Source organism: Agelaius tricolor, unplaced genomic scaffold (genome assembly GCF_023055355.1).
Source record: "Agelaius tricolor isolate 1412-34295 unplaced genomic scaffold, bAgeTri1.0.p SCAF_37, whole genome shotgun sequence".
NCBI classification, from domain to species: domain Eukaryota; kingdom Metazoa; phylum Chordata; class Aves; order Passeriformes; family Icteridae; genus Agelaius; species Agelaius tricolor.
The window spans coordinates 3,895,049-3,917,528 of NW_027269297.1; the positions used below are offsets into that span (position 1 = coordinate 3,895,049).

The window sequence follows — 22,480 nt, forward strand, 5'->3', positions numbered from 1 at the left end:
ACACACAAATCCTGGAATTAAGCTTTCACAGATTCCTTTTTTCTCCACTGCAACAGCATTATTACACCTATGTACTGACCTACAAGAGAAAATTATGAAAATCCCTAAACTTTATGGCATTATGGCCATGGTATTTGCCCACAACTAGGGCATTGCTGTCAAATCCTAAAAAATCTTAACAAAATTCAATGTTTAATATATTACACCATAGTCAAAATGTAAAAGAAGACCACAAAACCCAATTAATTCCTTTCAAATTAAATAGAATTTCACTGGATGAAATATTTCCATGAGATGAAATATTTTCTCTCTCTACATGTTCTCTGTAATTTAACAGCTTCTCAGAGATCAGGGCATCCTTCCCAGGCAGACACATGGAACAGCCTCAAACCTGCCAGCTGTTAGAGCAGCTGTGCACAGCATCTGGCCTTGGCTTTACTCTGCAGTGATTTCAGAGCAGCAGGATCAGCCTACATTGTTATGTCCAGCTGCTTTCAAATTTCTGTCAGGGATCTGCCCAGAGAAAACCAGTGCAAGGATAAAAGAAAGATCACTAAGAACAAGGATGGGAACAGGAAGTGTGGGAGAATGTAAAAGGCTGAGCACAAACCCCAGGATGAAGCTTCATTCACATCTTCACTCTGGGTTTGATGTGCTGAGGACAGTGTGCCAACCTAACTATAGACTGCTACCCACAGCTTCAGAGGGAGATGGAATTAGTGCTGCACCTAAAATAGGGATCAGGTCTCTTCAGAATGATTAAATCAGGGGAAGAGGCATCTACAAAGAGCCCTTTATTTAATAGTGAAGAAAAACCTCTCCCACTCAGCAGCAGCCATTGGGCTTCCCTTGTGGCAAATTATATTTATGGTGCTGAGCCTCCACATTTCTCCTGATCCTGACAGTGATCTTGTCCATGGACAAAATACTTCCAATTAACAGTTATTTCTTAATATTCTCATTTCTCAAAGCTGGAAGATGCCCTTTAGCTGAAGCTGATGGCCAACAGCCTCCAGAGCCTTCCAGGAATAGCTGCAACCACCTCCTGTTCCCCAGATAAATTCAGTTAAAGATCACCCTCTGGGGAGGCAGACAGAGCCTTCTGCCTCCTGCTCCACTTCCTCCCAGGAGCTCTGGGATCAGCTCCAGCAGCTCCAAGAGTTTCATCCCCTGACACCACCAGGATGGGAGGCCCAGCCCTGCCAATGTTCTCAGGGCTTGCAGGTCATGGAATTGTGGAATTTTTTGGGTTGGAAGGACCTTAAATCTCATCTCATTCCACCCCTGCCATGGCAGGGACACCTCCCACTGTCCCAGGCTGCTCCCAGCCCCATCCAACCTGGCCTGGGACAATTCCAGGGATCCAGGGGCAGCCCCAGCTGCTCTGGGCACCCCATGCCAGGGCCTGCCCACCCTGCCAGGGAGGAATTTCTTCCCAATTCCTCATTAACTTCTCATGAAATTCCATTACTACAGCTCTGATACAAGATGAGCTTTCTTTTTAAAAAGACCTTCAATCCTGAAATCATTTTTAAGTGACCCTAGGGTATAGAAAAGTTCAGCAAGGAAGGGAGAAGGTTCTGCTCACAGAGCAGAAGGGCAAGAACAAAGGCACAAGAGGAATTGTCATCTCTGGCTCTTTTGTTCTTTGATGCAGCATTGTGGCAAACTGGTGTGAAAAGCCAGTATAATCCCAGGATTTTTCAATGTTCCTGACTATAAAAACCCCCAAGGTTATAGGAAAACTTATGAAACAACAGAAATTTCAAACAGATCCAGTATTTTTTAAACTACTCAAAAGATCACGTAGTGCCTTCTCAGGATTCACCTGAAGTTTCAATAAAACAAGGAAAGGAATTCCCACAGGAAAAAAAAAAGTTAATTCAATACAATAAAAAAATAAATCAGGGCTGGATGAGAATTGGCATGACAGGAAAAAACCAAGGACTGATTTCTGGCCAGATCTGCCCATTAAAGCACAGGATCTCCCAATGCAGAAATGGAGCAGGGTCAGAGGCAGAACCTCCTGACTCCCTGGGCAGAACCCCCCCATTTATTTCAGCTGTCAGTGCCACCAGACAGTGACAGGGAGCAAATGATGGCAGTGTCCCACCCAGCCAGCCTCCATCCCCAATAGGAGCAGTGGTTTAGCCCCACACACATCTATAACTGTATTCCTTTCTAAGAATATTCCATCTTTGTGAAATATTTCTACCTTGAGATATTAATCCTCCAATTAAATAAAACAACTGTCTGCAAACACTAAAGCTTTGGCTTGTTCACTTTGCTGGTAAAACAGAGGTGCAGAAGACACAGAGACAATACACAGTAACTAATCTGACTGGGAATTTTCATATTTCCCCCTGTATTTTGACAAGAGTAATTTATTTCTTCACTGCTTCATTAGGTGCAGAAAACACATCCCATTAAAAATATCCCTTCTCCCAGCACCAAGTGTAGAGCTAGAGAGATGCCAATTGCTAAAAATACCAAAAAGAGAAATAGATGCAGGACAAACAGCATTCAGCCTGATGGATTAAACAGAAGATAAGAAAAGCTCAGAGTTAACTAATCCATGCCAATGAAGACATTTCCCACGTGGGCCAGGCTGCTCTCAGCAATAACCTTCCCCAGCACAGGCTCAGAGCTGCAGAGGAGCAGGAGCAGCAGGTCCTGGAGCAGGGAATGCTCCCTCCAGCCCTTCTGCCTGGCTGCTCCTGGGGCATCTCCTGCACAGCCACCCCCAGGGCTGCTCTGGGGACAGCAGGAAAGGTCCCATTGGGGAATTTGGGGGTTATCTGGGGGATATTTCGGCTCTCTCACCCTCAGTCCCTTCAAGTGGATCTTCCAAGAATTCCCTAAAGACCTCCTGGCTGTTTCCCACACACTGGGGCTCCTTTCCCCTCTCCCTGCTCAGCATTAACACCATACAAGAGTCAACACCTCAGAACAGCCACTGATAAAAATTTTCTAATGCACCAAACTCTGCACATTGTGATCTTGGAGAGGGGATTTCATGGCTCTCTTCAGTTTGCAGCCATTCTGCTGGACACTGCTGGTACCACTGGGAAGGGCAGGCTTTGCTTTTGTCCTCCTCAAACCCTTAGACAATTTCTGGGCTGGACATGGACCTGTAAGAACACTCATGAAGTCCTCATGAAAATCTGTTCTTCATTACTAAGATGAAATGTTTGCTCTAACAGAGGTCAATCTCTTCTCCCACTACTTATTTGCAGCTTTCAAGACAGCAACACCTGAAACAGCCCCAGGCCAAAAACTGCCTTTTACCTTGTGAAATGTTCTCTGAGCTTTTGCATTTTGTGCTCAAAAGTTAATCAACAGATTAAATGCCTTCACTTCATCTCTAAGTATTCCTGATAAAAGTGACTGTGATTCCAGCTCTGGCAAGCTCCAGAGTGGGAACAGGGTCCTGAGAAGCCCAGGAAACATCTCCAGCTCTGCCTCATGCCCTGCACAGGGCACACCTGACAAACAGGAGGAGAATCCTCTGGACAAATGCACAGAAGGAAATTCCATGGCTGTAGCTTAGCCAAGAGCTGGGAGAGAGGGCAGAGAGCCCCAGAGTGCCGGGGGCTGGGAAAGCTGGGAGGTATCAGCAGCCACTCAGATGCTGCCCTGGAGGCACAAGGTGGGAGAGAGAGAGCAAGGTTAAGGGATTGTCTGACACAATTCAGTGCATTTGGCTTTATGTCTTTAATCTTGAACCTCCCCCAGGTTTGTGATTCCAGCAAACTGCTCTGGATCATAAACAGTTTATGTTTTGGGTGCTTCCCAAGCCAGCCAGGCACAGGCAGTTCTTAAATAAAAAGCATAAAATCCATATTCTTCTGGCAAGCAGTGATGGGGAGGTGAATCAGTCCCACAGCACTCTGCCCACAGGACAGCACAAACATCCCAGGGCCTCAATGTGCATTTCAGTCCCTCACACAATCCATCTTCCCAGAGACAGTTTTTGTTGCAAAGCCATGGCAGATTAGAGGATCCTTGGGAGACATAAACAGTGCCCACATGCCAAGGACAGGGTCCTGTTTCCCCCTGAAACCCAAGACCTAAGACTCCTAATCTCATTTATAAAATTCCCTATGTCATTTCATTTTCAGTAAGAAAATCTACAGGAAAATGTGGGGTTAATGTGAAGAATACAAACTTGCAACCAGCAAAGAACCTCACCTTCAGTCAGGCTGAACCAATGGCACCTGGGACAGTTTTCATCCAACATCTGATCAATAAATAAAACCAAGGCCAGGCTGGATGGGGCTTGGAGCACCCTGGGATAGTGAAAAGTGCCCCTGCCCATGGCAGAGGTGGAATGGGGATGATCTCTAAGGTCCCTTCCAACCCAAACCAATCTTTGATTCCATGATAAATAAACTCACCCAATGAAGCCACTATTTAAAACAACCTTCCCAAAACTTGGGTTAACTTTGAAAATGAGTTGTTGTTTGTACTAAATATTGATAGTTAGGACCTTCTCCTGACCCAGAGTCCCAGTGCTGTGGAGTGCACAGGCAGGACCAGGAGTGACACATTTGGGAGTTATTTAGAGAAGGATTACCTCTGTCACTCAGTTCCACTGACACATGACAGCATGTGAGAAAGAGAGAGAATTACACAAAACAGAAACACATTTGTTGAGAGCTGGAAAGGAAACAGGCCCCAGCACATAAAAGAGAAGATAAAACAAAGATAACCACAGGTGAGCACACTGAGACAACATCTCTGTGCCTTGACAGTGTGACCAGGATTGGTGCAGAGCTAAGCCAGGCCGCTGCCTCCTGACTGCTTGGACATGGAGCAGCTTTTCCAGGTGATCCATCACTGCCAGGCAGGGCTTACTCTGTGGCACACACACTGAATTTCAGGAGGCTGCACCTTCCTGGGGTGCTGCTTGTGCCCTGCTGTGCCTGGGCCTTGCTCCACTGGAGGAGGGAAGCACAGCATTCCCAGGGGAGGGAATTCAGCATCCCCAGTGGAGGGAATTCAGCATTCCCAGTGGAGGGAACATTCCTAATGCAGGGAATTCAGCACTCCCATGGGAGGGAATGTTCCCATGGGAGGGAATTCACATTCCAAGTGGAGGGAATTCAGCATTGCCAAGGGAGGGAATTCAGCATTCCCAGTGGAGGGAATTCAGCACTCTCATGGGAGGGAACATTCCCAGTGGAGGGAATTCAGCATCCCCAGAGGAGGGAACATTCCCAGTGGAGGGAATTCAGCATTCCCAGTGGAGGGAACATTCCTAATGGAGGGAATTCAGCACTCCCATGGGAGGGAATGTTCCCATGGGAGGCAATTCACATTCCAAGTGGAGGGAATTCAGCATTGCCAAGGGAGAGAATTCAGCACTCCCATGGGAGGGAACATTCCCAGTGGAGGGAATTCAGCACTCCCAGTGGAGGGAACCTTCCCAGTGCAGGGAATTCAGCATTCCCATGGCAGGGAGCATTTCCAGTGGAGGAAATTCAGCATTCCTAGTGGAAGGAACATTCCCAGTGCAGAGAATTCAGCACTCCCAGGGGAGGGAACATTCCCAGTGCAGGGAATTCATCGTTCCCATGGGAGGGAATTCAGCATTCCCAGTGGAGGGATTTCAGTGTTCCCATGGGAGGAAACATTCCCAGTGGACGGAACATTCCCAGGGGAGGGAATTCACATTCCCAGGGCAGGAATTCCCAGTGGCAGTGCTTACCATGGCCCACTGGCGAGCTTTGATCCTCATCTGGTTGTAGCTGCGCTCCTCGGCGTACAGGGCGCTCATGAAGGCGCCGATGGACGTGCCCCCGATCATGTCCACAGGAATGCCAGCCTCGATCAGCGCCCGGATCACGCCCACCTGGGAGCAGCCCCTGTGCCAGGGAGGGAGGGAGGGAAGGGAGAGAAGAGCCACTGTCAGCCAGGCAGTCATTGAGGGAGTGCAAAGGCTGGGGATGAATGGTGCCTTCTAAGGAAGCCGAGCCCGCGCCAGCTGAGCTGCCAATCTCTTGCTGAACAAGCCCCGGTGCCAGGAACAAACATTATGAATGCAGGAATCCTCCCAGAGACTCCCAGAGGATCTGAGGGAACACGACCACGCAGCCTGGATCACTGGGAAAGGCAGATGACAGCAGCCAAGAGCTGAGCTGGTGGATGGGCGAGGGAACGTCAGCGTGGACTTGAGGGAGCAGAGTCTACTGGGGTCCCCCCAAAGCACCCAGGAAAGGCTGGAGTTCAGAGCCCTTCCCTCCAGTTTCTTTCCTGGTGGTTCTCCACAGAAAATGAGCCAGCCTGGGGTATTGGGAAGGGGCACCACATGGATTAATAATGAAATTTGAAGGTGGAAACAAAAGCAAGCAGAGACAAACAGTGATGAGAGGGCAGAGGTTGGGTCTGCACACAAGCCCAGGAGAGGGACAGATGAGGAGGCAACTTTTGAGGATAACACAAATTCCTTCAGGAGAGTAAACTTATTCCTTGATTTCAAGTGCAGAAGGAATTCTGAGCAACAATGGAGACAGGTGATAAACAACAGATGAACCTCAGTGCTGATGGGACAAGAGGAAAACAGAAGCAGCAACGCCCCTGCAGCAACCAGCTCTAATCCAGCTCTGCTCACATGGATTTGGGAACCCCTGGGGATATTCCCTGAAAAATATTAACCTACTGTGCAGTGCAAGGTCAAGTGGCAAATCAAAGAAACCAGAATAAAACAGAAAACATAAGAGCACACATCCAGGATGGGCCAGCGTTTGGAAAACCATGAGCAAGCTCAGACTTCTCACCCAAAAAAAGAGCAGAACTAAAAAATGACAGAGAGAAGCACAAAAGGTGACCAGAATATAGGATGGACTTCACAGGAGGAGAAAGTAAACTGGAATCACTGACTGGGGAAGATCCTGACTGATGGGAAACATGCAGGGTCAGCAATGATATCACCATGCAGAGATTTTAATGGAAAGGAAAGAATTTGCAGACAGGTGTACATAGAGCACAAACTGGGGAAGCCACTGTTACCACATGCTGGAGAGGTCAAATCACAAATGGATTTAAATGTGGAAAGGATGAATCAAAGGTACCAGGCTGTCAGTGGCTACTAAACATGACAAATGGGAGGTGCAAGCTGGTGTTCAGGAGGCTCAGGAGCTGCTAATTGCTGCTCCCCACCATCAGAAATGAGAGAGCAGAGGTGGAACCTTTGATCTGATCCTATGAACATTTGATCACATCTGATCTTTTATCCCCTACTGGGAGAGGGATCCCTGCCTATCCCACAGAACCACAGAACACTGCACTGGAAGCAAATTGTCCTTCCAAGCAGCCCAAAGCTACAGCCTCTGCTTTCCAATGCTCTGTCCAGTGAATAAGAAGCATTTTTGATTAGTTCATCCCACCTGGATGGATGCTTTGCAGTCTAGGCCATAAAGCAGTAAAAACCACTTCCTTTTCCCATTTCCATCCCATTTTCTGTCCCCCACAGTTTGCTCTATTTCCATCCTCCTTCCCCTTGCTGTTTACATCCTATAAATACTTGCTAACAGCTGCCAAGTCCACCGTAGGTGTCACTTGGCCAAGCTATGCTGAGCACATTCTTTCCATCCAAATAAATCCCCTCCAGCTGCTGAAATGCTTTGGGACAGGTTTGTGGTTATCCTGGGTGTAAATGACTTCAATGACAGATCTGTGCTGCTGCAATCCAAGAGCAGAAAATGGCTCATTTTGCTTTCCTTTCCAAATTCCCCTTCTCCTCTTCTCCTACTGCTTCTTCCCACCAGATGCCCTGAGTTAAAGGAATTCTACTTTTTCCCTGCCCATTGTTTTTAGGTTTTCAGAGTGCAGCTATTTTGGAACTCTGCTGCTCGTGACTGGCACTTGCCACTGTCTCAGCCCTGATGCTCCACAAGGAGCAGACCTTTCCCTGCACCTCCTGCTCTCTGGACACAGCCCACATCAGGTGCCTTTCTTAGGGCACCTTAAAGTACCTTAAACTATTTCCTCCTTGGAGGACAATTTTAAACAGGCCATGAGTAGCTCCAGACTGGATTCTCTCTCTTTAACTGTTTTTCCCAATTCAGACATCCATAAATACAAAGGATTTGATGTGAGCACTCTGGATTTGTTCCCATTTTGCTGCATGATGCCTTTGCATGAATAACAAAAGATCATCATTACTTTTATTGGCAAGTCACCCCCTCCTGGTGCATCCACAGAGTCCCTGCCAATACCCCACTAATGTGACAGCCACAGATCTCCAACAGATTCACTGATCCCAAAGCAAGATGGGAATCAAAGTCCTTTTCTTGCTTCTAAAAGAACCTCCATAAGCTGCCTGATTAAATCATGTTTCATTTATACACAACCACAAAGCTGATTCTTCCAGCTCCAACACCCTGAGCAGGAACATTCCTGGAATTTGCAAATTAAATCCTGAAAAAAGACAAATGTGCCTGAGCCTCCCCTTTTCTCCAGGTGGTCCTGACCTCCTGAAAGACAGAAATGGGGATTTTTTTCCCCCCTTCTCCCTACAGCTTTAGGCCATCACTGCCCCAGCAATGTTACTACATGGGACTTCTCAACAACTCTTTGCAGTTGTTGGTTCTGTGCTGGGCACTTCCCAGTTCCCCAAACACGGGCAGGCTGCCAGGGGAAGCGTGTGCCAGCGCCCTGCCAGGCACTCATCCCCTCTGCCAGCATCCCTGGGCTCCCACAGAGCTGCACTGGGCAGCTGCAGACTGAAGAGGAAAAGGAATTGAAGCCAGGAGCAAGATCCATGTTCACAGCCAGAGGACCAGTGCAGAAAAAACCCCAGGGATTGTGCACTCCTTGTAATACCAGGCTCAATTTCACAGGGGACGTGTCCTGGTTTAGGGAAATGTGGAAATACAAGTGTTGGGCAGGAGGAGAACAAAGGGAGATGGGTAACTCCTGCCAGTGCTGTACCTGCACAGCAGTGACAAGGTGGACAGGGAAACCTCCAGGTGACACAGAGCTGAATGTCACTCACTGCAGAGGAGAGCGCCAGGGGAGTGCTGCCACACGGGAGGAAGGAGCACCCCAGAGAGGGGATGGACACACAGAATGTCCCTGGAGCTGCACATGCAGCTCCTCTCACCCTAGAGCTGCCTGAAGCAGCAGCTGGATGCAGCACCTCCCCTGCCAGGCCTAGCACTGCCCTGGGACAGTGACAAGGGGCCTAGGAACAATGATCTACAAGATGACTTTCAAATAATTTCTATCAGAACCCAAAGATTTTCCCAGGAGGTGCAATCAGGATCTGAACAGAAACTCTTTTCCATTGTACTCCATGCCTAGGACAGGTCTGATTCATTAATGCCCTTTGCAGAGAGAGCTGAGCCAGCATCACCCAGCTCGAGGAGGGGCTGGAAGCCAGAGCCAGGCTCTGTTCCCAGCCCTGCCCCTGCCTCAGCCTGACCTGAGCAATGCAAAGCAGGGGCTGCTCTGGGCATCAACTGCCCCAGGTGCTGCTGTCTGCACTCACCAGATCATGATCCCCGTGCTGAATGAGCCTCCAGAAGCTGTGCTGGCTAAACTCCAACACCATTCCTTGTTTACTACTCATGGCCACAAGGAGGTCACTTGGTCTGGTCAGCTGGACAAGAGGAGACTGAGGGGAGACCTCACTGCAGGTCCAGGTTCCTTGTGAGGGGAAGAACAGGGACAGCTCTGATCCCTTCTCTGCATGACCAGGGACAGGAGCCAGGGCACGGCTGGGGCTGGGCCAGGGCAGCTCAGGCTGAGCTCAGGGCAAGGTTCTTCCCCCAGAGGGTGCTGGCACTGCCCAGGCTCCCCAGGGAATGGGCACGGCCCCGAGGCTGCCAGAGCTCCAGGAGCCTTTGGGCAGCGCTGCCAGGGATGCCCAGGCTGGGGTTGCTGGGACAGGGGCTGGGCAGGGACAGGGGCTGGGCTGGGGGATCCTTGGGGTCCCTCCCAGCTCAGGGGATTCTGTGATTCTGGAAAAGAAATGACCACAAAGCAGAGAGAGGAGGTTGGAGACCTGCTTCCCTAAATACCTCAGCACAGCACACACTGAGAGCTCAGCCTTTCTGCCAGAAGGTCTTACAGGAAAATTCCTGCTGCTGAAATGAGCCCTTGCTTTCATCCCCTGGGGAAGTGCTGCTGGCATGTGACTGTAATGCACGAAGGCCAGAGCAGAACTGATAAAAGGAAAATTCCCCTGTGAGCTGTGCATGTGCCAGCCCTGCACGTGCTGCCAGAGCTGGGATGAATCTGCCTGAGGAGAAGGCAGCCAGTGCAGCAGGACATCCCAGATCTGAGTGCCAGCAGGAAGGCAGGCTGTCCTCCTGCTCAGGGGCTGAAGGAAACACAATCAACACAAAACCAATATTTTATGCACCAGTATTTCCCCCATGAGCCACACCAGCAGGATGCTGCCTGTGTTTGAAAGAACACCCCGAGCCTGGGAGCAGCCAGAGGGGAGCCTAAGGGGACAGCCAGGCAAGGCTGCAGCTCAACCACCTCCAAAGTCCATGTCAGCTTCAAAAATAAGCTGGACTCAAGGAGGAATCCAGCCTGAGCAGCCCCATCTCTCCTCCTAACTGACTCAGCAGGGTGAAGGAGATCTCCCTGAATGCTCTGAAGAGATGCTGTTTCCTTTGGCTAAAGAAGGATTAAGGCCATGGCTGCTGCAGAGCTCTGCTGTGTCTCCCATCAAAGCCTCCCCAGAGTGGGACACAGTTTCCAGCCCTCCTTCCTGATGGAGCTACCTGGCAAAGGAGGCAGAAAAATAGTGAAATTGTCAAGGGGACTTTATTAAGCTCCATTAGAGCCCAACAAACCTGAATTAAGACACCCTCAGAACCTTAAAACTCCTGAAGCAGCAAAGGCATGAAAGCTTTTCCCTGGAAGGGTTGTCCAGGCTTCACAGGCTGCTCAGGGCAGTGGTGGAGTCCCCAGCCCCAGGGGATGGAAAGCCACATGGATGTGGCACTTGGGGACAGGGGTCAGTGCTGGGGGAATGGCTGGACTTGATGATCTTAAAGGTCTTTTCCAACCTTAAACATTTTGTAATTCTATGAATTTGTATTTACCGTGTCCATTTTGGAGATGTGCAAAATGTGGTGCCTTGGGCAACCACTCCCCAGCCCTGCTCTGAGCACAAAACAAACTGAAGGTGCCTGAGCTTCCAAGGCCACAGGAGTGGACAGCACACCCTGAAATCCACCATGTGCAGCACACAGGGAACCCTGGCACTTCAGGGACCCCAAAACAGGCTGGTGACTGAGCCTGCAGCTCTCAGAGCACTACAAAACCATTAACTGAGGGGTGGTGGTGGTTCTAGATCCTTCTTGGAGTCATTGTGGAGCTGTTCCTTGTACTGGAGTGAGTGGAAATTGGATGTTGTTTATGTGAGGAGCTACATGGAGTGGCATCAGGAAGGGTGACATAAGGAAAAGCCTCTTCTTTACACAAACAGCTGCATTTTTTGGTGTGTTCTGTGCCTGATCCTGGCATTGAATGGTTCAGTCACTGGCTCAGAAAAGGAACAAGTCTGCTACAAGTTGCAACTGGCCTATCTCCAGTTGGCACCTTGGAGCCCTTGCAGCAGCAGCAATATACCCAAACATTGCTTTGAAATCTAATTCCAGTTATATCTTTCCAATAACATTATTTCCCAGCCTTCCTGACCATAAAACTTCCCAGCATCATAAATCAGCCAGAATTATTGCAGTGATTTTCTGCCAGCTCCAAAGGAGCACAGCACCCAGAGCCCTGCATTTCTGCAGTTCTACGTGAGCCCTTACAAGGAACTTTCCAATCTTGACAACATTAATGAACTGTTAATCAACTAAGAACCATTTCTAAGCTAAACAGAGGGAATAACCCCACATTACTGGGTTCTCATCCTAACATCCAACTATCAGCAGGATCTTTCCCAGCAGCTGCCCTGGAGGAAGCTTTTTCCTTCCACAGCCCACACATATTGATCCAGAGACCTGAATTTTTCTTGTCTTCCCCTCCATTAACAACAACCTCATTCCATCCTCCCACTTAGCTTTGCCCTCAGATTCCCACCAACTCCTCAAGCCAGAGCTCAGGAGCCATTTCCCTTTGGCCTTGCCAGGCTGCAGAGATCACACCCTGTGCCAGGCAGGCACAAATGGCAGAAAAAGCATCTCCTACTCATCACAAGCCCAGTGAAATCCCCTTCCTGCAGGAAAATTCAAATACAATGTCCTTTTATAGCCCTGATCTTGTTTCTGCTTTATACACTAACTTTAGAACAAGCTTTAAACAAAGAGATTTGTGCCTGACACAGAAATAAATGAGCAAAATGTGTTCAGTCCTTCCAGGAGATCTGTCAGGGCTACCCAGCCCTGGGGTGTGAGGGGATACAGGAGGAAGGCACTGGAGGGGAGAAAAAGCAAAAAATAGTCAAAGTAAATTATAAAATGCACCAAGGTTTTTGTTTTCTGATCCCAGCTGGCTTGGAGAGGGGCACAGGAGCAGGGAAGTGACTGAATGACAAACTGCACCCACTTGGGGATGTCACAAAATCCTGTCCCCTGCTCTGAGCCAAGGAACAATTCAATTATCATCTTCAAAGGAAGATAATTTCTTTGGAAAACAAATATATCCTTCTTCCCCACCCCTCTGAGACTTATTTATTAAAGCCTTGCAAGAACCCATTCTGAGCACAACATCTGGAAGCTGCAGAAATAAGACCAAAGCATTCAGGGAATAGAACTGAGAATTTACTTTTTCTTAACAGGAAAGCTCACTGCCCAGGTAGGGCTGGACAGAGATTCCCCAAAATCACATCAATGCAAGAACCATACTCCTGAAAGCACAGGGAGAGCCTGGAGAGCTTTACAGCTGCTCCATGGGAAGTGAACACAGCCCATGCTTTTACATCTGATAAAAAAAGGTGCAAAACCAGCAACAAGAGCTGACCCACAGCTCCACCACCTCCTTGTTTAATTTCACCTGTTTATCAAGGCACTGCTGTGAATAAATGAGTTTGGTGGGAAAGACTGGAGATCAGGACAGGAGAGTCCAACTAAACCACCTGCAATTAATTTTAGGGGTTTTTTTAAGCAATACCTTTGAAGTTGATTACTCCCAAGCTCCTGCTGCTTGGAGAGTTTATAGCAGCTGTTATAACCTTCAACCTCCTGGCAGATGGGAGCAAATGAGCAATTACAGAGGTGCTGCAGATGGGAAAAGGAAAAATCAGATCATTAAGCATTCCGTGGGTGCCAGTCCATGTGATTTTGTGGGCACGTGAGGGCCCAACTGTTCCACAGCTCTCTGAGCAATTGGCATTCAGGTCTGGGAGTCTGGGAGCAGCCACAGGCTGTGCCTTTCCCCCAGCTCACAGAGGCAGAGCTCTGAACCCTGCACAAACACAATTCAACCACGATGAACACACCCAGGATGGTCCCTCCCTGCAGAAATCCCAGCAGAGCCTCTCAGAGCAGTGAGGCTGCAGCTCTCCCCAGCCATCTGCAAACACAGAGCCCCAGGCCCCCACAGGAGCTCCAGCCTTGTCCCAGGAGCTTTGCTCTGCAACAGCAAATAAACTCACTGATTTATTTTTAGGGGTTGTTTTCTGTTTGCTCAAACAACCTAACTAGGGCTGACCTGGATAAGACTCAAATTAGATACCCAAACATGTATTATCATCATCTTTTCCAAGCAGGAGCCCACCTTCCTTACCTCACTCCTCTGGCCTTTCCAAAGGAGCAGCACAAGTAAAACACCAAGTCAAAGGTGCAGTTTTACCTTTAAGGATAAAGAGTTTTGCTGCTTCTCTGTTATTTTACCTCCTGAATTTCAGAATTTCTGCTGGTTAGAGTGACTTTGAGATATGTACAAGTCCCTTTTCTCAGCTCGGTGCTTGAAGAAGGAGTCAAAGCTCTTCAGTTCTCAGTTTTAAGGTTGTTTATTGTATCTTATCTATAAAATATTTTTTCTTGTCTAGCTGAGGTATGCTCAGCAAGACAGTTTAAGGCACTTTGCTTGCTTTTGGAGTGGTGTTATGTATTTATACTAAAAGCTACCTACACAATGTTTACAATTACTTTTTAATACTTATCACTTATGTTAGACAGTGAGCTTCTACTCTAAACTAATCTAAAAGTGCCAACATCACAGCAGGAGATGGAGGCTAAGAAGGAGAAAGGCTGGACACACCCAGGTTCTTCTATTTTGTTTTTTGAACTTCTATTCTAAAAACTTTAAAATTTACTTTTTCACTTTGTGATAAATTCACTATCATTCTACTTAAATTGTTGAGGCTTGTAATTTTTCATATAAAGGTTGGTAATTGGTTTTTTAAAGGGCTAAATCAAAGGCACAGGGATCTTGGTTTTTGTGTTAAGGTCTCTGAGCTCTTTGGGTAGGGTCTCCCTAGAGCTTTCTAGGGCAGCCAGAGGAATTTTTTGGGTTCTCACACCTGAATATTGCCCTGGAAGCAAATCTAGGTTTTGAAAGATGCTGGGAATCCAGAAGCCTGACTCTGGAATTCAGCTTTCCCTCTGGTTTATCTGCACATGGCAATGGATGCTCCACTCATGCACAGACCCCCAGCACAGAACACTTCTCTGAGTACCTACAGGAGCAATCACAAGCTCTGAAACCCCCCATGCATCAGTCTGAGCTTCAAAAAGGGGATATCACACAGAGAAATTCCACCCCACTGTGCACTGAGGTACAGACATTTATCTCCACACACAAAAGCCATGACACAGGTCACCAAACAGCCTCCCCTCCCAAAAATGCTCCCAGCCAGTCCAGGCTGGCCATGATGGGGAAAGGCCACAAGGATTAACCTCAGAGCTGCCAACTTTCTGCCTTCCCAAAGTCAAAAGACAGACTGGCCTGGTGTACAAAGGGATTACTTTGAAGAACAGAACTGGAGGAAAGATATTTCAAGTATTCAGATGTTGCATTGTTTGTTTTTTCCATGACACAAAGCAGATTGAGCCCCTTTTGTATCATTTTGATACTTCACTGCTGCAGAAATCCTGCTTCCTCAGCTGTTACTGGGCACTGACAGACTGCAGATGCTGCACAGCAAGCCTGATTCTTCCATTTAAACCCAGAGAAGCAGCATTTTTCAAGTTCCTTTCATATCTCAGCTTAATTTGCTGGCACTTCAGAGCATGATCAGGATGAGGGATGGGATCCTTTTAGCAGCACATATTCTTCAGGACCTGTCTTGCTAGAGGAGAGGAAAGCACAGCCCTGATATGCCAGCTCAGTACCTCCAGCAAGCACTTGGAAATGGAGCAGGAATTTCAGGGATGCTGCCTGACTGCATCAGGGGGAGAGAAAGAAAAGAGAGAAAAAAAAAAATCCTTGTTCTTGTCTCGTGGAAGTGGCAATCAGGAAATGGTGAGAACCCAGTGCAGAAGGGCCCAGTCTGTGCCAGACAGGCTCCATCCAGGGCTGCCAGACACCAAGCTGGAGACAGGGATCTTGGCCAGCCCCCAGCAGAGCCCAGCACCCAGATCCCTCCTGCCAGGCAAGGCAAAGATACCCCCAAACCTCTCCATAAACCCTTTGCAAGGCAAAGATACCCCCAAACCTCTACATAAACACTGACCATGTCTTGGCACTGCACCCAGAGAGCCCAGGGGGTCACCTGGTCACCCTCTGCCTGCTGGAGTGAAGCCAGCCCCATCAGAGTAACTGCATGGCAGGATGGCTTCAAGCAAATTCCCCAGACACATCCAACCCAGCAGCAAAAATCCATTTCCATTCTGAGCTAACAACATCCTGCTGAAACCCCAAACAACTCCTCCTGGTAATGGTTTGTATTTCTCTTCCCTCTAAGTGCTCCAGAGGCATTTGAGAGCTCCAGAGGGTGACCTGCCCACTGCCCACACTGTGGTTCATCAAAGCAGAGCACAGCTCTGAGGCTTTCAGCCATTTCCTCAACCCCTCAGCAGCTGAACCCCAGCCCCACAAAATCCTGCCTGTCCCTTCCTCTCCCCAGTGACTGAACCCTTCAGAGCTGCCAGTGGCTCCAGGAGCACCTTGGACAGGCTGGAGCTGCCCTTCCAAACCTCTCCTAGCCAAGGGTACAATGAACAACGGTTTTAGCAACAGTTTTGCTCCATAATTTACTTCAGAACAAGCATTTTCTCAGCCTGTTTTCTGAGGACTTCAGGAAAAAAACACATCCTGCATCCAATTTTTCTACATTTCAAGCTGCCAGCTCTGTGCCCTATGAATTTTAAGCACTGTGAGGCAGACACACCAAATGAAGGGGATACCTGTGCCCCATTATAAACCACATTAAACATTGCAATGAATAACCTATTTGCAAACCTGGTGCAGCCCTAAAGCTCACTGCATGATCTGGAATGATTTCAAAGCCAAGTGTGTTTCTGTTGACACACAGGGACACACCAGGATGGCAAAAAATTGCCATTTTTCACAATAGGTGAAAATCTCACTATTTGAGAGAGGACTTGAAAGCAAAGACTGAGAAAGGAACTAAAGGGCAGATGTAAAGAAGACAAGAAGGAATGAGTATGGAGTAAAAACAGTGCAAAGAAACTGAGAAATCTCAAGGATTGGATGTGTTAGAAAGGGAAAAGAGACTTGCAGACTGGCAGACACAGCCAGGTGGAAAAAAAAAAAAGGGAAAATATGTTGTGTATTATCTAGATAGAAATGGAAGAGTAAAGAAGTTCTCAAGATATTACTTTTATGCTCCAACACAAGGAACTGGTCATGACAGCACTTGGGCTCCAGAGACCCCTTACCCCTCCTACCCTGGGGTGCCCCTCACCAGACTCAGTCCATGTTAAGTCCTGAACCCAGCAAAGGAGCTGAAAAACATTTACTGTGTCCCAACTTATGTGAGGAACATCAAGAGCCCAGGAAACTCCCATGGGATTTTCTTTCATCCCTTTGTAATCTCTACATTGAGTGTCTTTAGGATCTCACAGGGGAAAGCACTGCTCTGTGTTTCTGGCAGTGTTTTCCCAGTGTTCTCCTCTGGAGCTGCCTCCTTCAGGCAGCAAATTCCTCCCCTCTCCTCCCACACACCCTAAGTTCACATTGTCTGGGTGCCTGGGGTCAGGTTTCATAGTTTAAGTAACTCTCCCCATGTTTCCAGTTCCCTCCCTGTATTTGAGGTTCAGTGATCAATCCTAGGAGCCCACCAGCTCCATCCCAAGTTCTGCAGCTCTGCAGTGGCAGCTTTAAACAACATCCATGCACACACTTCTCCTCCTGATAGGGGTAAAAAGCCTCCTATCATTAGTTACCTGTCTTAGCTGAGGAATAAGAATTAACCTTCCTTAACTGCTGGAACTGATTCCAAAGCACCTGCACCATAAAACCTCAGTGTCCCCAGAGGTTCTGTTATTGCCCAAGCCTGAACCCCAGGGTTTCATAACCACGATGCAGGAAAAGGAGCTGCAGCCTGGGAAGGGAGCTGTCAGCACCATGGGAGCAAATTGTCCATGTCAAGGACAGCACTTTGTCATTGGAGCAGCATTTCCACCTCAAATTTCAGCTTTTTATTCCTCAGATGTTGCATCACACGCTGGAGGTTGGGCTATGAGGTGTCAGTTCTACCCCTGCACCACCAGCCAGCCCCCTCCACCCCTTGGAGCCAAACCCTGGTCCTGACCCAGGGGCCATCACCTTTATTAAAACCCTCACTAAGCTCTGATATTTTCTGTGCTGTCTTTCCTTGTTTTCTCTCCCTGTGCTCCTCTCTGCCTTTGTGGACCATGGAGCAGAAGATGACATTGCACAAGGGATCTCAGCTCTTCTCCACAGCAGCAGTGCTGAGAACAGACCTTCCCATGCTGCCACTTGGCCTTGGGAGAATTAAACACAGCCCCAAAAGACAGAGGTGCTATTTCCACCCTCCTTTCCTTGCAACACCTTCCTCAGTCATTACCACTGTTACATTACCACATTACGCTGATGAGAATTTAAATGTTCATTAATTCTGTCAGCTTGTCAATTTTTCCTTAACGAATTCAAGCAAGGGGAAGAACAGTGGCTTCATGACTCCTCTCAGGAAAAAAAAGTTGATGAGAATTTCACAGGAGACAAGAAAGAAATTTCTTTTACCTGCAGTGACCCTCTTGCCAAACACCAGACCTGCACTATGCAGTGCAGAAGTGAAAGTTTCTCAGAGCTAAGATGGCAAAATCCAATTCAGGAGGAGGCATTGAGCATCTAAGTAACAGGGTAAGCAGCAAACCCTGTCTGTTACCAATTAGTATGAGAAAAGGACAGAATTAATAAGCAGCTGCCTTCAACCAAGATGGGATGAAAAGGGTTTTGCTTTAAGGCTCCTCTCCATGTTAGAGTAACAAACCAAACAGAAAAACAAATCAACCCCCAAAACCTACTGGTGTTTTCATTAATCATTTCTGACTCCACACATGAGCATACTGCAGATTCAGCTTCTGTACCCTGCCAGCTTGGCCAGCTCTTCACTGCTGGGTGTGTAATTAAAATGCTGTGTCACCAGCCATGGAGCAGCAGCACCAGATCCCTGCGCCTGCTGAAGGCAGCCAGAGCTCCCCAGACAACCTGGGAGGAATATCAGATCTCACAGCACAGCACTAACTTGCCTCTAAGTGTTTTACATGGGTAGATCAGGCCATCAATCCCAAACCTGATTCCTCTTTTAGCAGGCTGGAGCGGGGGAAGCACCACAGGGCTCGTTCCCAGGCAAGAGCTCCTCACCTCCCAGCCACACTTGCAGGCTAAAAGCACCAACAGTCAGAAAAGGAACATGATCTTCTCAAGTTCTCAAAATCTGTTGCAAGCTTTTCCTTCTGGTGTGTTGGGAGCTTTGCATCATTTCTTTTCTGCCCTCATTGCTCAGAACACAAAGGGGCAAAACCCTCCCAAGTAATGCTGCCACACTGGGCTCAGCCTCCAAACAGAAGCTCCTGGAGATGCATGTGAGCTTCCACCACGGCCCCAGGTGGCTGTGGGCACATCCCACCTGCTCCTTGCTTGCCCCCCTGTACAGGACAGGGTGACCTGTGCATCCCTTCCAGGCACTGCATGCAGCTCTGCCATCCTGCCTGTGCCAGGGCTTTGGCCCAGTGCAGACACAGACAAACAAATTCCTTGTGCCTTGCTGAAGAACAGAGCAGTGTCTGGTGGCAGAGACAGGAGGCAGGATTTTACTAAAAGTTGCCTGAGTGAGCTGGAGCTGCAGCCAAACATCACAGCCACAGCAAATCCTCCATGGTTTATTCTCCCTGCAATCCCAGAGTCAAACCCAGAGTGCAGAGAGCAAATGTGACCTCCTGAGAGCAGAACAATTGAGATCTGTCTCTCAGGGACTCTCCCAGCCTCTTCATCCCTGGGTAAAGCCATTGAATAGGAAGATAAAGCCAGGCTCTAAGGAGCTCAGCAGTAGCCCATGAGTGACCAGCTGCCTGTTTTTCCTTCTCTCAGAGCTTGGAGTGTGAGCACCCTGCACGTGGCACAGGCTGCAGCAGCAGAGACAGACACAGGAGACAACAGGAATGTTCATCAGACACAGACATCCCATAACAAAAAGGGCAGAATTTGCTTCTCCTACACTGCTGCTTTTATCCTCCCTTTCCAGAGAGCCAGAGATGGAAACAAAGGAAAGGCAGAAAGGACAAGTTGCTGAAACAAGCCACCTGCCCAAAATGAAATGGTCTGAGCCACATCTGTAGAGTCAGCAAGAAAAAACTGTGTGCACAAAAACCCAGCTACTTGACACATCAAGTGCTGAGGTGAGATAATAAGTTTGAGGAGAAAACTAAACAATAAAAAGAGAAATGAAAAGATGCCCTGATGAAATATCTGAAAATATCCTCTGATAGCAGCTCCTCAGGAGAGCTTGAAATGCTCAGGGTGGGATGTGCAGGGACAGGAGTAAAGATCCTTGTGGGTCCCTTCCAGCCCAGGATACTCCATGATTCTGAACAGCTCAACACATTCTTCTCCCAAAGCCTTAAGGATTCCCAGATAGCTCTGTAATAATTATTTACTCCCAAGAAATTTTAGTTTTCAAACATCTTTGCTGAGACAACCATAGCAAACCAAAGAAGGGGTGGGCTGTACGTGGGAGGGCTAAAGGTCAGGACAATTATTTATGGAAGGTTTATGCCTTTGTTGCAGGGCTTGATGTGTCATTATTCTTGCAACTCCACTTCAGAGGTATTATTTTCCTAAACCCAAATCCCCTTTCCTTCCCTCAAACTCCACAAGGTTTCTACCTAAAATTAAGTTAGCATTTAACAAAAGCAAAACACTGTAATTTTAGAACCATATCACTTCAAGTTGTTTTATTTTTATGCTCGTAGGAGAAAGAAAACCTTTAGTTCCTATGAGCCTTTTGTCATGACAAACCACAATGATAATTACTGGGAAGCTGCTCTTGCTAAAACCTCCCAATCCGGCTGTCACTGGGAAGCCAGACAAACATTCCCAAAATAACAACTAAATAATTGATATTACTGGAGTCACAGAACACAATACCTTGAACAAATACCCACCAGCCAGCCCCTGTCACTGGCACCTCTTCCTGCCTGTGTGACCTGCATGGTTCCTGCTCTGAGAGCGAGGTGGGAGGATATTCATGTAATTATTATCCAAAGGCCATCAACAGTCTGTGCAGAGACCCACAAAGACATCCTTAGTCTGACTGTGCTTTAACCACAGGGTGATTTTAAGTACCTAATCTAATCTCTTGAAATTCCCTTGTTGGTAGAAATGGGCAATCTAAGAATTTATTTTGCCCTTCCAAAGGCAGAGGTTCAGAGTAATTCTGAATCTTTACATGGTTAAGAGCAATTTTGTCTTTTCTCCAGTCTTAATTATATTCTCATTTCAAAAAATCTCTATCTAACCACAATTTAGATGATTATTTAATGACTAGAACAGCATTCTGTACCCTTCCAGGGAAAACACAGTGCTCACACCATCCCTGTGCCAGCCTGGAACCCCTGAACAAGCATCTCAGTCTGTGGCACAGCAAGTATTTCAGAGAAGGAAGAAACATCCCATTGATCCACTCTGCCCTTAATCCTCTTCAAGTCCTCCCCATTCAGGGATGCAGAAATGAGCAGAGTGATACTAATGGCCCATGGCTCCTTGCTGAATGGGTGATGAGCATCCAGAGACCCCAAAGCCAACACAGCAGCAGAGCAGCTTTGCAGAGAGGGACAGCACAGGACCAACACAGTGACCCTGCTCCTCCTTACCTCGGATCCTGCACACCCACAGGTGGGAGCTTGCAAATTAAGTAGTAGAATAAAAAAACAAAAAAACAAACAAAAAAAATAGTTTGGCAAAAATTACAGCAATGTTAGAGAAGGAAGGAAGGGAAGGAGCAAAATGTGCTGCCAGCAGTACAGGAGTGCATATATTTAGCATGACACAGGCTCTGGTAGAGGCAGAGATATCAGCTGGGAACAAATAACAAACCACAAATGCTCTCTATCAGTGGATGAGAAGCCTCCTGAGATACTCAGATAAAACAGAAGCTCCCCTCTGCTGCTCTGCTTTGTGTCTCCACAGGACAGAGCTTGTCTCAGAAATGAAATCCAGAAACCAGCCCAGGTGAGGGGCTGTGAAAGGGAGCAGGATCAAGGCACCTGTGAGACACTCGAGGAACCAGCTCTGGCTGCCTGAGCACCAGTGACTGCTCAGGAGGAGCTGGCACAAAGGAGCTCCAGCCTTTCCTGCAGCCAAGGCTCCCCTGAAGCACGCGCTGGCCCAGCGACAAAAATGTGATATTTCTGTGCACTTCAACAGACAGACTGCGTGCAAATTAGGGGGTTATTTTTTTTGAGAGCTGTATTTCAAAGCACTCCTTTAAAGCAGGGCTTCAAGAACACTGATGGAGACAACGAAGGCGGCGCTCGCTTGAGACAAAGGGAGACTCGATTCTGTCTCAACAGAAAACTCTCCAAGTAGAAAAGGATTCCAAAGAAAAATGCCAGCAGCAATTTATTTCTAAAGCTCACTGGGGTTTCAGATGGAATTCTAACAGAGTGCTCAGCACACACCCTGTCCTTGTGTCTGCAAAAACACACCCTTCCTGTAAGGTAAGGCTGTCAAAGTGTATGGGTACCTGGGGGCTTGGAGGATTATAAAGATGAGAACATTGTCCATTAGAGGACATAATTCCTCTTACTGCTCAAACTTTGAAGAGCTTTGAAATACTGTGAGCCATTTCCTAATGTAAGAATCCATAAGGGAAAAAAAATCCAAAGTGTAGGCCAGCAGAAAGAAACGTCATCTTTCGTGCCCTGGTCACCTCCTGGTATTAAACCATTATGAGAAGTCTCAAGAGGTCACAAACACTCATCTTCCTTCTGCAGAAATTCTGCACAAATCCCCACAGCAGGTTAAGTTTGTGTCATTCCTCAGTGTCTCCTCCCCCAAATGCTGCCTGCAGAGCAGTGCTGGTGTCCCAGGATCTCTGTTATCCTGAGGGATCTGTCCCAGCCCAGGGACAGCTTTCGGATCT

At 47.8% G+C, this 22,480-nt stretch overlaps 1 protein-coding gene across 6 annotated transcripts in view; it reads right to left on the reverse strand.

The window, feature by feature from the left end:
* Positions 1-22,480, reverse strand: part of PNPLA7 (patatin like phospholipase domain containing 7) — a 133,673-nt gene that overhangs the window by 24,441 nt on the left and 86,752 nt on the right. For all 6 annotated transcript variants that reach the window (XM_071453764.1, XM_071453761.1, XM_071453760.1 and 3 more), the window contains one exon: positions 5,711-5,867. In XM_071453764.1, the coding sequence (XP_071309865.1) occupies positions 5,711-5,867 (157 nt within the window). The remainder of the gene's footprint in view (positions 1-5,710; positions 5,868-22,480) is intronic.